The 17,329-nt window shown below is 45.0% G+C and overlaps 1 protein-coding gene across 2 annotated transcripts in view; it reads right to left on the bottom strand.

Annotated features, from left to right (window-relative positions):
• Window positions 1-17,329, bottom strand: part of NALCN (sodium leak channel, non-selective) — a 3,431,684-nt gene that overhangs the window by 1,505,297 nt on the left and 1,909,058 nt on the right. For both annotated transcript variants that reach the window (XM_069637002.1, XM_069637001.1), the window contains one exon: window positions 8,459-8,650. In XM_069637002.1, the coding sequence (XP_069493103.1) occupies window positions 8,459-8,650 (192 nt within the window). The remainder of the gene's footprint in view (window positions 1-8,458; window positions 8,651-17,329) is intronic.

The following is a 17,329-nucleotide window of genomic DNA, read 5'->3' as shown; positions in this document are numbered from 1 at the left end:
CTGCTGACTTAGGTCACACACAATTTGCAGTATGATGCGTTAGAACTGGACTGAAATCTTTGTAAAGCAGTTGAATTTGAGTAGGCTGTTTGGAGAATGACCTGGCATCTTTCCATGGGCCGGTCTCAAACCCAAGGCCAACCAATATCAATAGCAGAAATCTAGGAATGGCGATCCAGCTAATTGCATGCCAACGGTATGACATAGCACTTGCTAACCCTCCTTGCTCTTTTTCCTCCCCGCTTCAAAAATTGAAACTGTGTCAATGCTTTAATGGGGTAGTATGTACAGAAATGTTGGCACAAAAAAGTCACAAAACCATTTGGGGGCATCATTATTTTAATCACATTCTCTCTGATGGACTATTGCCATGGGAATCTTTACTACGGGTCAAAAACCTTATTCCAGTCGCAACATTCTAACATGTTGACAAGTCTGGAAACAAAAGGAGGTTTGCATCCTAATAAATCCTAGGCCGATTTCTGCGATTGTATCTGTTGATTGATTCCAGGAACTGTGGGATGCCCTATGGAGCAGCAGGCTTTCTACAATAAGAGGTAAAAATAACACATAATGATATCTTAATAGTTCAACTTACAAGTAGAGGCAGCAACTATTGAGGGGTTGAGCTGATAATATAGGTGAAAATCCCCATGCTATTGCATGGCGCTTCTGTAACAAAAGGGAGGGTGTTTGCTGAGTCTGACCCATGTACAGCTATGTATTTGCCACAATGTTGTGTAAAGCCGCAGGCAGCTGGCCCTCTAACTACTCCCTAGAATCAATGTTATGAAATGAAAGGGTATATCCTAGAATCAAATAAAGTCCCTCGCCCGGCAAAACCTTGTGAGCAACACATCAGATCAAAATCACAAAAAAGCTATTAGCCATAGAATACAGTACAATGGAAGGAGAGTAACCGAGATCCTGCAGGATTCCTACCAAGTGCCTGATTTGGGGATAAATCTATTACAGAGAAAGCGAGAATGAGATAAGCAGAGAGAGAGTGAAGTGAAGAGAGTGAGAGTGATAGAGATAGATAAAGGGAGGGAGCGGAAAAGAGAGATAAAGAGAGAGGGAGAGCAATAGAGAGAGACGGGCTGAGAGAGGAAAAAACTGAGAACTAGAGGAAGAGAGAGAGAGACTGATAGACAGAGAAAGGGGGCGTGAGGGAGCCTGAGAGACAGAGAGAGTATGAGAGCTAGATACAGGAAGAAAGAGGGTGCCAGAGAAAGAGAGAGTGAGAGAACACATCAAAGAGAACATTGGAGCAAAACATGGCAGAAAATGGAGGGCGATAGTGTTAGCGAGAGTCCACGTGTTTACATGAGGGAAAGAGTGGGGCTGATTCACAGAGAGACTGTATATAGAAGGAGATGGAAGTGTGGACTTAGGGGGCTAGAGAGAGAGCGAGAAAGGTAGAAAGAGAGGGTGAGAGGAGTCGTAAGGGGCTGATAGGAAGAGGACGAGGACGAGCAAGAAGAAGATATAACCAACTTGACTTGCAGATTAACAGAAATGATTAAATTATTGCCACTACAATAAACGAGGCAAGCACAATAATGGCAGGGAAGGAACAAACAGAGCAGACAATGCTACCTATTTTTCCAGGGCACGGCTACGACAACTTGCTGTATTTATTTATATATTTGTTTATTGTATTTATTGTGCATTTGTAAGGTGCTTATACATCAAGTAAATTGTGTTTCGAAGCAAGGCTTGGGTCCAAGGCTGCTTGCCTACAACTCATGTTATAAAGAATCTAAAGCTGAGCCCTAGGCCTACAAGAAAGGTCCAATATTGTTTACCTCACGTATAAAACATGTGCGAAAAATTGCCACCTTCATATCTGTTTAGACCAAAAACGTGATGTCAAATGTTTACGTTAACTCTTGTAAACAACTGGGTATATGTTAGGCATTACTTTACTTTACTTTACTTTATTATATTTGTAAAGCGCACAATGGACCCGCAGGTGTGATGGTGCATACAAGACAAAACAACAAAAAACATAAACAGCAAGTGATATTCATCAGGCAATTGAACAAAACAATGATTGAGGGTAAAAATATCGAGAAGAGGGTACCTAGCGTATTTAAGTGATTAAATTACAGTGAGATGCACCTTTGGGCATATAATTACAGTTTCGAAGAAAAGCGGGTAAAGTACTAGCCCCACACCCCACTATGATACAGTCAGTTTCGGGAATCGAGCACCAGTCACTCAAATCTATCCTGCGAATGATTATCAGGTCAGTCCGTCTGACCACCCCTTGCACTGTCCTTTGCCACATCCAGGCAAGTACCTTGTTGCGCAAGGATTCATTCGACTCTTTGGTTCCAGTTCTAGGAATGTTGGTTATGATGAGGTTTCTCTGATCCATAATAAAGTCAGATGTGTGTTTATCTTTTATTGATGGCATTTGTGACTTTTTTACCTGAACGTTCCGTGACAGAGCCCTCTTTAGTTTGGAATTCATTGTTGTGATCTGTTTGGGCTCTTTAAGAGACCAATTAGTCTCAGATGGCAATAGCACTGGGGGAATTTCCTGTATTCCCATTATTTTTGAGGTGCAGGCTTTCTTATTATGAGTCATACAGGACTCAGAAGGTATCAATGTTTCCACCCTACACAGATGAGTTTGAGTGGTTTGGTCTACCAAGTCCCTTTGAATGAGGGCTTGACAGGCCACATCAACTCCAACGGACTGTAAAGGTGTGCATGACCTAATGAGCTCAATTGTCTGCGAGGCAGTGTCCACTTTAGTAGGCCGTAGGCTCAGAGCAAGATCGTTCAAGGCATTGGCCAAAATGCCAAGATCAAATGGATCCTTGCATAAAAGAAGTTCCTTTGCAATGTTGGCCATAAGCTCAGGCCAAAGGGGTGGGCCAACAGCATCAGCCTGCACTAGATTAGGCGAGACCCTTCCTAGGCAGGGATTTTCAGAGAGATGGACATTTCATGCCTTACCACGGGTAAGACATCTGCAGTTGGGTCTAGCATCATGCATTCCGTGGTGCTAGTTAAGAGTACTTGGGCTGGTTGGGCTGCTGGACTGCACTTTGTCGGTAAGGTCACCCTGTCCTGGGTTGAATATCCTGCTTCTTGAAGGGAGGGCATAACAGTGTCTTCAGAGCAAGACATTTTTAACACAGGAAAGTTAGACTGATTATTAAGCACTCTCAGACTCCTGCGCTCACTGAGCGCTAAGACCTCTGATACCCGGTCTCTGTATACGCCTGGTGGTGAGGCCATAGAGACCACTGGGACTCCCAAGTCCAATGTTTTAATGTGGTTAACTCGCCTCTTCTTAAATGACATCCTAGTGTTCATTTAGATGCAAAAAGCACACTTGATTCTCATCATCTTAAGTTCTGACTGTAATAATACACATATAGACAGTCCTAAAGCAACCCTCCTTTGTGGAGATATTATGTATTATGGCATTTGCATTGTCAGTTTCCGATATTCTGTGCCCATACAAAAGGAGACCAACCTTACATTACCAGTTCAAATCTTCCCCAGGGGGAGCAGCCCAATGCCAAAAATGATACATGACACCTTTTTTTACAAGTCAACAAACACCTCCCTTGTCATTTCAGCCTTTTTGGACCTCACCAGGCAGGCGTACCATAACACTCTTGACACAGCACTTGCCCGCATCTGGACATATGCAATTTGCACAGGAAGACAAAAAAGAGACTAGGACAGTTTGTTTGAATACTTGAGCTAACACTGCTAAACCAGTCGGCATGCCTCAGGCACAATGCCTGGCACTGCGGCATGAGAATGCATTTTTAGGGATGGCACAGACTATTTAAAAAGAAGTGGTTTAAGAGCAGTAAGCCCGGTCATCAGGCAATTCCCTGTTGAGCATCCCTAATTTTATTTATTTATTTATTTATTACATCTGTTATACGCCCAGACCCTGAGGTATCACGGCATAGTTGGAGACATCTAGATGGTTTATACAATAATACACAATTAGTAAAAAGTTGCAAAAAATACACGGTCATTATTACATCAGAGAAAAGAGATAATGATGTGCCCAGAGGAGGACCCCTTGCTAGCTGTGCTTAGACTGTCAACCAACGCCTCACTCAAGATCCTCAATGAGGCCAAAACACATTTGTCGTGGATAGTTGCCTCATTACGAAGGAATGACGACTCACTGTTTGGGTCAGGCTGATTATTTTGGTACTGTGCTTTACTGATCTCACCTCTGTCCTCATCATTAAGGACATGAACAAGAAAAAAAGTTTGGAAAAACCATCCCCGGATATTCTCAGTTAATAATATTACTAGGGTTTTTATTGAGCGCAGACTTGCTTCGGAAAGCAACAAAAGCGCTTTATAATCATAGGGGGACGAGCACGGTGATGGAAGCATAGAAACTAAGCAGCGGGGAGCTAACCACAGGGGAGGGAAGGACAGGCAAGTTGGCTGCAAAAGATCTACAAGCAACCAGTTGGTATTGGCATTCAAAGTTTTGTTTCTCTTGCACGACTTTCAGAGTCAGACTGGGGCATTCAATTCTCTCGGGCACCAATGAAAAAGTGGCCCACAGTTCTTTTTGTGAAAAGTACACAAGGGGTTGTTTTCTGATCAAATGTAATGCACATTGTGCAATTCAAAGAATATTTATTCAGCAACAATGGTAAAAACTACTAGCCGCATAGTGAAGTAACTCATCAAAATGGCCGCCGACAATGACCAAAAAAGTGGCCCACTTTGACGAAACAAACTGGCCCACAATAGTATTTTTCGTTTTTGGTTTGGCATTGGACTATAGGCCATTCCGAGCCAGATGACATGTCCTTCTTCAGAGTAAGCTGCTGGGGTTAGCAATGACAGATTAGATTAGATCACACCAAGATCAACCTATTGCCTTTATTTTCAAATATGTCATGGCTTCGAAAGAAAAGCCTACATTCATTATAGCAGACACAGTTGCAAGTGAGGCATGCAGGGCAGTTTTCTACTATAGGCTCAACAGAAAGCTCGCAACAGAGTCTCTGTAGCAAGTGAATATGATGGGGAACAATGCAAACATTTAAACATGTGTTCGCAATTATTACGGGATCAATACATTGAACCAATTAGCACCCCTAAGAAATGCAGTTTCATATTTCTTAACCAGTCGTTCATACCAATTTCCGGTGAGAGTAGTGGAAGCCTTGCTGCAACTTCATGGAAAATGATCCACTGCCGTTTCTTTTCCAGACGTGCAACGTGTGCAATTCACAAAAAGGCCAGGGGTAGCGGAAGTGACATTGCACGACCCTTGACCTCTGATGACATCACAGGAAGTGATGTCATTTGACCCCACCCTGAAGTGATATCGCGGGAAGCGATGGAACACGACCTTTCACCCCTTGACAAAACAGGAAGTGGCATCACATATCATTGTTCCTAAGTAGACTATGAAAAATGTGGTTACAATATCACTATAATATGATATACATTTCATACAAGAATGGATCGCCATATGTATTGTTAAGATCAGTGTGTATAGGCCGATATTAGCAAATTACTGTGAATTCAAGCAGACTTCCATGGCCAAATGATAATGATGTGCTGCGCTTACGCACTTTAAATAGAACAAATATGCATACAATATCACCCAGCCTGTGTTGGTACTCATTTATCGACCTCAGAAGGATGAAAGGCTGAGTTGAGGTGTTTAAGAACAGACTTAATCAGAGACTCAGCCCCTGAAGTGTGCCTGAAATAAACCTTCAATGAGTCTAACAATTATTGTATAGAATTAAAAAAAGACACATTATTTGGTAATCCCATTTTTCTGTCCCAGGAGGATAGCTCAGCGGCAGCGTGCGCGTCTTGGAAGCAAGACGACACGAAGCAACACAGGTTCGATCCCCGGGTTCGCGCTTAGAAACCTCTCTGGGTGTTTAAGCGCATTATAAATACGTAACTAAGACAAAAAATAAAACACAATTAGCAACCAAGAAAAACAAACAATTCTTGTAACAGCGCCTCGATGCCTTATAAATGTAAAAAATAAAATAAATAAAATTATTTAGGGTCACTGCTGAAAGTGTTAGACATGTGGAACCCCTGTCCTTTTTTTCATTTTTTTTTTAAGAGGTCTGAACAAGAAAGCCAGCCGCTCCAGAAGCAAAGAGCCACATGGCTGATCCTGCATTATAAAAAAAAGTGCTTTTTCTTTTTTCTTAGGGGTAGCAAATGAGACCACAAGGGTAGCAAGGGATACCTCAGGGGTCGCAGTTGCGACCTCTGGTGACCCCTAAATGACGTCCCTGTTGCACAGTGCCAAATGTCTGTATAATGCGCTTTTTCAACACCGAATGTCTCAGCTAGCAAAACATCGATCATACTTCAGAAATGTTAACATTTCCAGAAGTCAAATGTCTCAACCTTACTTAGAAATCTCACACAGACCGTGGAAGCTTTCTATTCTCAATACAAAATGGTTGTGCGTGGATTCCATAGGAAGTCATTAGTACCTATTTTCTCAATGGTTTGCTACATACTCCTGCTCTGACGTGATGGCAGAGGATTATGAAATTCATAATCAACTATCATGACAGTGATACACTACAGGGGATGCAGCATTTTCTCTGCTAGGTAGGTTTTTTCCCATTCCTGGATACTGAGTGGAGAGGGCATGGTGTTGTTGTCCCTTCTCAGTCTCTTTGATCCCAGGCACCTTCTTGCTTAAGATCCCAAACATTAAGCTTGCATGTTCTGGCTGGTGTAAGAGCTTTCTCCTAGCAAGTTTCTTTGGAATGGATGCCCTTGCCCTTAGGATAAGAGGTAATTAAACAAAAGCGAAAGACTGCTGTCTCGGGTTGATACCAAAGTGGTTAATTTATTAAAAACCTTATTATATCCACTTGTAATTTAAACAGTGCTTCAGTCAAACCAAGTTATTTGTGTGCCAGAGGGAACACACAGACCAAAATGAATATTTTAAAAAAAATTGTTTTACTGTTAATTTGTACCATAGAGTGAAAGATTAATAATAATAATGATACATAACATTTCAAAAAATTAAAAAAATAGGCCAAATTGCAAACTTCAGTATTCAACATACCATATCTGGTGTTTTAGATATGCGTCTACAATAAGAGAAGATGCTGTAGTTGCCCACTAGTGTAAATAGAATAGATAGAGTAGGTAAATTCTGAAAAAGTGCGAAAGACCCAGTGTTGGTGCAGATGTGAAGACCTGAAGGATAAAACGGAAAATGACGTGAGGAAAAGAGTAAAAAGAAAGGGAAAAAGGATCCAATGAGAGTATTTACACAAAAATTCGCTCTCTTGTTAAAAACCTCAATGAACATTCATTTGGTTTGAACGGACCGTGTCTGAATTTTATACCGTTCAAAGACATAGGATTTATAACCAACAACACTAACTATTGTCTTTGGTGGCGCAAAACAACCCAACATCAATTGCAGATCATAGTGATGGTGGTCAGTCAAAATCTCGAAAAAATAATCTCGAATAACAATAAGGTCAAAAAAAAAAGACCGAAAAAAAAGTTGCATTTTTTTATTATTATATATTTATTTTGGGGTCCGGGATTAAAAAAAAATGGTAAAAAAAGGGGGGGGGGTTGGAGGTGGAACCCCCCCATTTCGAATAAAAAACGTCATAAAAAAAAAATTCGACTTTTTTTTTCGGCCTTTTTTTTCGAGATTTATTTTTTCGAGATTTATTTATTCGAGATTTTGACCATAAACCCATAGTGATATTTACTAGACCATAGGCCAACTCATGAGTGTGTGTATCATTCTGTTCATTAGTGAAAACCAAATTGTTGAATATGAATCAATGCATATCCCAAATAGGCTGTGTTTTACTGCTATTTCCTCAGCCTTGGAAAAATATGGCGGGGAGGTACTCCGACTCACCTTACCTTCAGCAAAAAACTCTAAGTTCTCTCCACTTATTACAATGAATTTACGTAACTCTCAAGTCTATGACCCTGCACTTGGGGTCCATATCTGCATCCCAACAGTCACACTAACTGCACTTACCCAACACTTGTTGTCTGCACTTAACCCCTGCACCGCCACCTGTTGGCCGCACTTTTTACCTATGCATTGATCCTATGTCTCGCACTCCTCCTCCCCTTCGCCTTGCACTTTAGCCCTTCCCTCCCCCCACACTTGCGCGATCGCAATGTCACTTGGCCTAGTAAGATCATTGTCTTGTCCTCTCTTGTTCCACCCTTGCCTCGTCGCGCCTTGAAACACTTGTGTATAGGCGCGCTATAAATAAAATATCATATCATATCATATCATATGAAGCTTATACTCTGTAAATACTGCCGCTAAAATGCCTATATTTTGGGAACTTTGGATTCTACAAGTACAGTACTTATTAACATAACATGGACATGAAGTGCATGTTTCTTTCATCAGATGCATTGGGGGACAATGAGTGTTTTTATGCGGCTCTGTGCTTACCCTGGGAAACGTGGTGAATCGGTCCAGTTCTTCAACGAAGCAGAACATCTGCAGGCTGATGGCCGACATAACAATTAAAAGGCTTGCAGTGAACACAACCAAACTTCCCAGCTTCTTTCCAGGTCCAAAGATCTTGTACACAAAGTCTTCTAAAGCAGGAGAAATCTTGATCAGTCTCACAACTCGAAGTACCTGCAATAAGGAAGAGGACATTTAGAGGGTTAATTTTTTTTTGATAACACATTTTATTGGGTTTTGAAAACAAACAAACAACATAAGCACACTGTCGATACAGGTCGTTGATTGTTTCCCACCCTCGTTGTTTACAACATTTGGAATTTGAGTTCACTGCCCCTCTGCAGGAGCTACATTCGATTCCCCCGCTTTGGGGGCACCATAGACGTCGAAGGGCGCCACATTCTCTCTTCCTGTCCACTTGTGCAAAGTCACCTTTCAGTGGGCGTCTTCCCACTTTTGCCATACTTTCTGCGCCTTGGCCGGACATCCTCTGGCCGTGTATACCCTGCGCTCCATTGCAACACAGATGTCTACGTCTGTCATCCATTGTCCATAACTCGGAGTCATCTCTGAACCCCCATTTTTGGGCGATGTTTCTTTTGATAAGTGCGGTAGTGGTGAACACAAACAGCTTTTCATATCTTGTCAGGTCAACTTCATCGTCTATTCCCAGCAGTAGTAACTTAGGATCTCTAGGAATCTCTTTGCCTATGACTCTAGATAATTTGTTACAACATGCCCCCCAGAATTGTTGAATGTGTGTGCATGTCCACAGTATGTGGAAGAAGGTGCCTTCCTCTGTTTTGCATCGCAGACAAGTTGGGTCGTTTATCCTTCCCCATTTATAGAGGGCTACTCTAGGATAGTATACTCTGTGCAATATCTTTAACTGAATCAGCCTGAGTCTTGACGATATGGCTACCTCTCTCGGGAACATCAATGCCATGACCCATTCTTCCGGTAGTATTGCACCCACATCAGTCTCCCATTTGGTCTGTAGTGCTAGCAATTCTGTCATGCCAAAGGAGGTTATGGCACTATATAGGACTGACGTCACTTTTTGGGTGATTCGCTCCGGGAAAAGGTTCCTTTCTATTGGAGTAAATTCCGGCAATGCGGTCATATCAGGGAGGTTACCCTGTAGTGCGTGTTGCAATTGGGTGTAATGGTATTGTTCGGTTTGGGGAAGTGCAAGGCGGAGAGCCAGCTCCGTGAATGGGATTACGGTGCCTTCTCTCACGATGTCGCCCAATGTAAGTGTTCCATGTTGAGACCAATGCGGCCATTTGGGAAGATTGTATACACCCGGGAGGTTTCTATTATTCCACAATGGCTGGGCTTGTGACAGCTTATTGCCCCATCCCACGAATTTGTGTGTGTCCGTCCAAATTTCGGTTATATGTGTCTGCATATTGGAAGTGGTTGTTCGGGCCCGTTTCTTGTAGAGATATTGCATAACAGGGTTTTCAGGAGTGCCAGCTTCTAATGAACGGTTATGCGGCGCGGTTTTGTCTCCGTGCAATTGGTCGTTTACTATTGTCAATTGACTGGCCCAGTAGTATGTCTGCATTCAGGGGAGCCCTATTCCGCCCTCCCATATGGACCTTTGGAGCATGGCAAGTGCTATGCGGGGGCGGCCATCGTTCCACAGCAACTTCCCAAGTGATTGATCTATTTTCCTGAATACGTTTGGGGGGACGTGAATTGGGGCATTCTGTAATATATATAGGAGTCAGGGAAGGGACATCATTTTAAAGGGTGCTGCTCTGCCTAGCAGCGTCAGGGGGAGGGATGACCAGTGTCGGGAGTCTTCTGCGAGTCTTATCATCACTGGGTGTAAATGTCTGGGGACATAATCATTAAGGTTATTTGTGACGAGTATGCTCAAGTACTTGAAATGTTCCCTCTCCACCTGGTAGGGGCACTGTGGTGGTATCGTTTGTTCTACCTGCCCCAGCGGAAACAGAATGGACTTAGCCCAGTTAACCCTCAGGCCGCTGAAGGCGCCGTATTTTTGCAGTAATTCAGTCACTATGGGACAGGATCTTACTGGGTCATACAGGTATACAAGCAAGTCATCCGCATATAAGGACACTTTGTCTTCCCAGTTTCCTGACCAGCGGAAGCCCTTCCATGTCTCATTACTTCACTGTATTATCGCAAGTGGCTCGATTGCTATCGCAAATATCATGGCTGACAGTGGGCATCCTTGTCTGGTCTCTTTTCCTATGTCAAAGGGGTTTGATACATAACCGTTTACTTTTGTGACTGCTATTGGTGATTTATACAGTAGTTTGACCCAGCTCATGAATTGGGGCCGGAATCCCATTCTTTGCATTATTTCCCAGATCGCTTCCCAGTTGACCGAATTGAACGCTTTTTCAAAGTCTACCGCCAACAGGGCTAATGGGCCCTGAATAGTGGGCGCATTTTCTATCGCTGTATATAATTGATGTATGTTCATGCGCGTGGATCTTTGTGGCATAAATCCACATTGATCCGGGTGAATTAAGAAGGGTATAATTGGTTGGAGTCGGTTAGCTAGTGTTTTCGCTAGGATTTTGGTTTCGGTGTTGATGAGAGAAATAGGTCTATATGAACTGCATCTATCCAGAGGCTTGTATGCTTTGGGTAATACCACTATAGTGGCTTGTCTCAGGTCTCGTGGAAGGGATCCCTCACTGTGGGAGGTTTCATACATTTTCAGTAAGTGTGGTGTAACTATGTTTGTACCTATTTTTTTCCACACCTCTACCGGGAAGCCATTGGGTCCCGGGGTTTTCCCGGTTTGGAGGTCCGCCATGGCTGCGGACAGCTCATCCTCTGTGATGTTAGTATCTAGCAGAGCACTTTGCTTGGGTGTTAAAGAGGGAAGGGTGACTCCCGATAGAATTGCGGTATCAATGGGGGAGGTTGGTGCTTTGTAGAGCTCCCTATAGTAGGAAGCAAACCCTTCCGCGACGTCCCGATCCGCCGTTAACAGTGTGTCCCCCTGTGTCCTAATCGCTCTGACATGTCTGAGTCCTTCATCTCGCTTCTCCAGCCATGCCAGCATTTTGCCCGCTTTATCCCCGGTATCGTACACTCTGGCACGCATTGCTGTGTGTGCCTGTTTGGCGTTATCTAGGGCAACATTCTGTAGTTGTTTTTGTGCTAGTTGTAATGCCCGGTGGGATTCTGGTTGGCCTTGGGATAAATGAGCTGCCTCTGCCCTCTGCACTCGCACTTGCGCTTCCCAGATTGATTTAGCCTGTCTTTTCTTATCGGCCGTGATCCAGGAGATAAGTTCCCCCCTTAATACCGGTTTATATGCTTCCCATACGGTTGTTGGGCTTCCCACAGAGTTTTTATTCAATTCAAAGTATGATTCTGTGGTTTTTTGGTCATGCTCTAATAGATCTGGGAAACCCAGGTAGTAACTGTTTAGCCTCCAGGTAGGTGGGGGGATCGGTCTATCGGTGCTAATTTCCAACATGAGTGGGGAGTGGTCTGATATGCCTCTGGGTAGGAACTGTGCTGCATTTACTAGGTGTAGTTCGGATGTCGGGAGAAAGAAGTAGTCAAGCCTTGACAGTGAGGCATGTGCCCCAGACAGGAACGGGTATTCCCTCGTGCCAGGGTGTAGATGCCTCCACACATCTTTCAGTCCCATAGCATCTGTAAACGTTGCTAATTTGGTACGCATGGAGGGGTTTCTCGTGCGGATGTGTGTGCGATCAAGCTCCAGGTTCATAACCTCATTGAAATCTCCCCCTACTATCACCAAACTCGAGGGATCTGCAGTGATTATAGGTGTTACGTCGTGAATTAGGGAGGTAAGTAAGGTTGGTGGTGCGTAAATGGCTAGCATGGATATGGTGCGTTCCCAGAGGGTCCCGGTTATATGTACAAATCTGCCCCTGTGTCGTGTGCAACAGATAACAGCTTAAAAGGTAATCGCTTGTGTATTAGGATCAGAACTCCCCGAACCCCCATGGAGAAGCCTGAATGTAATGCTATGCGGTAATTTGTTCGCTTAAAGAGGTTGCAGTTCGTGCCTGCTAAGTGGGTTTCCGTTAAGAATGCTGCCTCTGGTGCATGTCGATTCAGTTGTTATAGAACAAGGCGCCTCTTAATGCTACTGCCCAGCCCGTTCACATTCCAGGTCATAATCCTAATTGACTTGGTGTTACTCCTATTGTTGGATTCCGTCATATCGGATAGGTATTGGGTGTGACGGGTTGTGCTGTGTGTGTCCTGCAGCAGTGAACCTTGTCTCTCTGGTGGGAGCCAGATCTTGACCTAAAGTGTGCTTTAACTTCTGTGCCCGAGTGGAGCCATGGGCCATCTTAAAACAAAGAAGTAAACAAGCAAATTCTGATGCAACTTCAAACTCCCCTACCCCCTCCCCATACTCTGCCCCAACATGAAGTATCTTTCACCCGAACATCAGCCCGAGCTCGCCAAGGGTTCGCTCAGACAACAATTAACAACCCCCACAACTTCTACAACTATTCCCAAGTAACTAGGGGGGGTGCATGCATCCAAGACGGCCGCTAAATGTCTTCTCATCCGTGTCAAATACCTTGCTGCTTTGCTTCCGTTCGTTGCCGATCCCCTGTCCTAGGGTCCGCCGCTTGGGTGATCGCTGCTGCCTTGTCTCTTCTCTCAGCCCTCCCCCTCAAGTGGTGGCATAATGTCATCCCGGTTCGGTGGGAGGTCCGGAGGGGGGTCTCTGGCCGGAGGGTTGCCAGGTTGTGCGGGTCTGTTTCTTCTATTCGGTCTCCAGTCGCCATCTATGTGTAATTCCACCCACCTCCATGCCTCTTTAGGGTCGGTGAAGTGGACCGTTGTTCCTTTATGGAAGAATTTCAGTTGTGCTGGGAAGATTAGACCGTATTTAACGTTCAGAGAGCGCAGCTGTTTCTTGATTTGCTCAAATGATTGCCTTGCCTTTTGCACCTCTCTTGTATAGTCCGGAAAGAGAGCAATTCTGGAGCCTTTGTGGGTTATCATGCCCCTCGTGCGTGCCATTTGCAGCAATGCGTCCCGGTCCCCTTAGTTTAGGAACCTTGCCACCACCGGTGGGGACCTAGGCAGGCGACATCCAGTGGGCACTCGGTGAGCTTGTTCTATCGAAAAAAATTTGGAGAAACTCTTTTTATTGAACAGGTCAATGAGCCACTGCTCCAGGAACAGTTCCATGCAGTCCCCTTCGGCCTTCTTGGGCAAGCCTAGAATGCGTACATTGTTCCGTCTCGATCTGCCCTCTCCTTCGTCTACTCTCGCTTCCAGTACCTTTAGGTGGGCTGTAGTTCTATGCAGCTGCTGCTCCAGGTTCCTCAGTCCGTCTTCCGTCCCAGATATGCGCTGCTCGGCCTCACCGGTTTGGGACGTTAACTTTTGAAGGTCGTTACGTAGTAGCGAGACATCCACACTTATTCCATCTATTTTTTGTTCCCTGGAGGCACGGGAATTGGCGATCGCCGCCATAATGTCTTTCAGAGATATTGCTTCTCTTTCTTCTTCCATTGTTTCACTGTGGTCTTGCTCCAGCAGCGCATTTGTTGCGGCAGTGGTGAATTGGTCAATTTTGCTCTGAGTTCCCATTTTTTTGGATTTTTCTTTTCCCATGTCAGAGGTCTTTGAGTCAGCGATTTCAGCCCCGCTCTTTCACGGATAGGGATTCTGTGCTTTGTTGTCGCCTATTACCAGCGAGTCACACTGTATTGCTGCTTTACATGGGAATTCCTGCATAGCAGGTGCCGCCAATGTGTCTGGTGTCCGATGGGTTATAATCACCTTCACCTCTGTGGGGGGATGCCGTGGGCTACGTAAGGTTTATTCCGGTGCCTTATTTCCCTCCTCAGGGGCATTCGATTTTGGGAGAGTCTTGCAGTCGGGTGTGGGCTGAGGGCCAATTAGGGCTTGGCATGGGGGTAAGCGCTGGTTTGAGGTGCCTCCAGTCCGTCCTTGTGTAGGCTCCCCACTTACTATCGTGCGGTGGCGCAGCCATGTGCCGCGTGTAGGGTGTTCGTGTGAATCAGCCTGATCGCCGTGCCCGCTGCCGGAGATGCATCCGCCTCCACCCGTGCCTCCTCCCCCGGCTTAGGCTGGTGCGCGAGGGAATTTCGTCCGTGATCGCAGCCCCTTCCACCGGGACTGTCCTTGTGTGCGCCCACTTCAGGCGCAACACCTTCTCTCCCCCAGAGTGCCTGGCGGGTGAGTGGGGAGCGCACCACTCCTCTCAGCGGGACGTGCGCCGGGTCGGAGGCGAGGCGGCCCTCATTTCCCAGTCGGCCTCCGCGCGGTTCCGCTCTGCCCACCGCCGTATGTTACTGTCCGCCTGCACCTACCCCACGCCGGGGACGTCCCGGGTCCGCTCCCCACACCTCTCGTCCCCTTTGCTGGTGCCGGTTCACAATCTTGTATCTTTGGTACACAGGCAGGCTCACATCCGCATCACTTGGCATGGCGCCATCTTGGGAGCGCTGTTTCGGGGGTTCTCTGTTCTCTGGTCGCCTCTCTGTTGCACTCTTCGCTACGATTTCCTCCCGAAAATTCGTATCAGCGGTCCCTCTCACCGTGGATCTGTTTAAAGATGTAGTTCGACACGGATGGCAGGTGTTTTAAGCAGGATGTATGTAGCGGGCCCGGGAGCTCGAAGGCTCACGTCCGCATCGTTCCGTAGCTGGCCACGCCCCCTATTAGAGGGTTAATTTTGACAGACTTAGTCTAATTGGCTATCTACCGTCATTAAATAGGCATGAACATATGCAATTGCGTGCTTTTTGCTGACCATACCAAAGCATGTTCCAAGAAACACTCGCACCCAAATGAATAAGATGACAAATAGGACACCAGGGAGAATGTTTTGGGAGTGTTCACCAGAATGTTTCATGTATTGCAATTTCAAACTCTTCTTTCCGGTTAAATAAAATTGGCATGTGGCAAACATAGCAGCTGCCCCTTGGCAATTCACCAATAAGTCCAATTATAAGGAAAGTGAAGGGATGTACTGTATGTAGGTCTCCCTACCCAGTGGTGAAGGCCAACTGGCAAGTGTCCAGGGGCAGAATCTATGAACAGCCCCAAAGCGTCCCGTGCCTGTGGTGGTGTGAGTAATCTCCGACTTCAATTAATCGATGCTACAACCCCAGTCACTGGGGCCTTTGCAGCTCTGGCCAATCCCATTCCCCCAGGGGGATTGCAACATTTACATCACCCTGGTGTACAAAAACTGAACTCCATGACATTCTTGTCTGTAATTGTGCCTCTATCAGAGGAGAAGAGCTCAATTGCATAGACCCTGCCAGATAGGTTGTATGCAAAAATACCTCATTATTTAGTCTCATGAGAAAAATCCTGATTTTTATTGGGAGTTTTTCTTTTGATGGTGGATCCCGAGACCTCAATAATGAGGTCTTTTCACGCAGAACACCCCCTTTTTCTTAAATTCGGGGGTTTAATTCCCCTGTGCCCTCCTTTGCTCCTCCCGCCACCGCCCACTTTCCCACGTTATTACCTTGACCCTGGCTTTGATCCTCTGCAGTGGTGGATTTGCAGTCTGCAAGGGCTAGGAGCTTATTTTCTATGTTTGATTCCCCTTGCACATGATCTCTACTCAACAGAGTGAAACCGGTGCAACATATTTAAAAGGAGGGTTACCCAACTCATCTAGGGCTGGATCCATGCCTGGTTTTCAGGATACCCCACCATTAATATTCATGAGATACATTTACATACAATGATTCTAAATGTATGCACTTATTTCCTCATGAATATTAATGAGGGATATCCTGAAAACCTGTTACGATTCCATCCATCGAGGCCTGGAGTTGGACAACCCCCAGAGTAATATATCGTGGGCTTCTAACGGCCCCATCCTTGGGTCACCCGTCAATAGGTGACAATGGGATAGACTGCTGCGGCTCTTCTTGGCTGTGATACTTTGTCACACCTATTTGATCAGCTGTTTCCCTCTTATTTTTTGCTAAGAGGGGACCACTAGTATGCCATTTACCTGATCTTAATTGTTTCAATACATGGAGTGTCCTTCCTTTCTATTAAGTCATTGGGTGGTCTTCCCCTTTGTATCTGTAAATGTGCATTGTTGAAAAGCAAAGGAACACAACAGCTGTTTTGCCTTCCTGATCAATGCACATCTAGTACTTAATGTTGTACGAACTTAAGATGCAAGCAACGCATTGTGGGTACCGGACAGGAGGACAGGGTTAACTCAACTCAAGAGTATAACTAATTCAATCACAAAGCGTGAATACTCCAGTCAATGAAAGCAATGTTAGTGAGCTTATGTATCCCTAAAACTAACAGTGAAATGCAATTAGTGGCAAAATGCAAACAAGCAAACATATCATCATGACAGGCATTAATCTGTGCGCATGCTTTTTTAATATTCATAATTCACTGTTACATTTCTTTATGTTGATTTATACCATGCACTGCTATCATTTGCATGGTCTCCAGCCCTAGAGCTTCAACATGTCAGTTTTAGCTCACTACACAGGCCTTCAAGACCGCTAGGAGAGAAAGCAGAAGAAGAGGGGGTGAAGAGGTTAGTTTGTGGAGAACAAGAGAGGCAGACAGGGCCCACTGTTGTGATTGGTGAGCTTTGTAAGAAGCGTCTTCGTCCCTCAAAATAGGGAAACTAGGTTTGATAGTTCCAAATCTTACACAGGTGCCATGTTTTTATTTGCATTCCTCGAATTTTTGTAGTTGGTGGTGAGGTCTCAAATTTGATATTGAGGGAATATGTATTGTACTGCCAGACTTAACCTGGGCAAGCCATTTTATTTCTACCCATCACTTATTTTAGTTTTGAGTGCCCCAGTGATAATGGCTCACTCAGCTGTT

Source organism: Ambystoma mexicanum, chromosome 7p (genome assembly GCF_040938575.1).
Source record: "Ambystoma mexicanum isolate Mex_15411 chromosome 7p, UKY_AmexF1_1, whole genome shotgun sequence".
Classification (NCBI taxonomy): domain Eukaryota; kingdom Metazoa; phylum Chordata; class Amphibia; order Caudata; family Ambystomatidae; genus Ambystoma; species Ambystoma mexicanum.
Note: the sequence above shows the minus strand (reverse complement) of the source record. Positions and strands in the feature narration are given on the sequence as shown.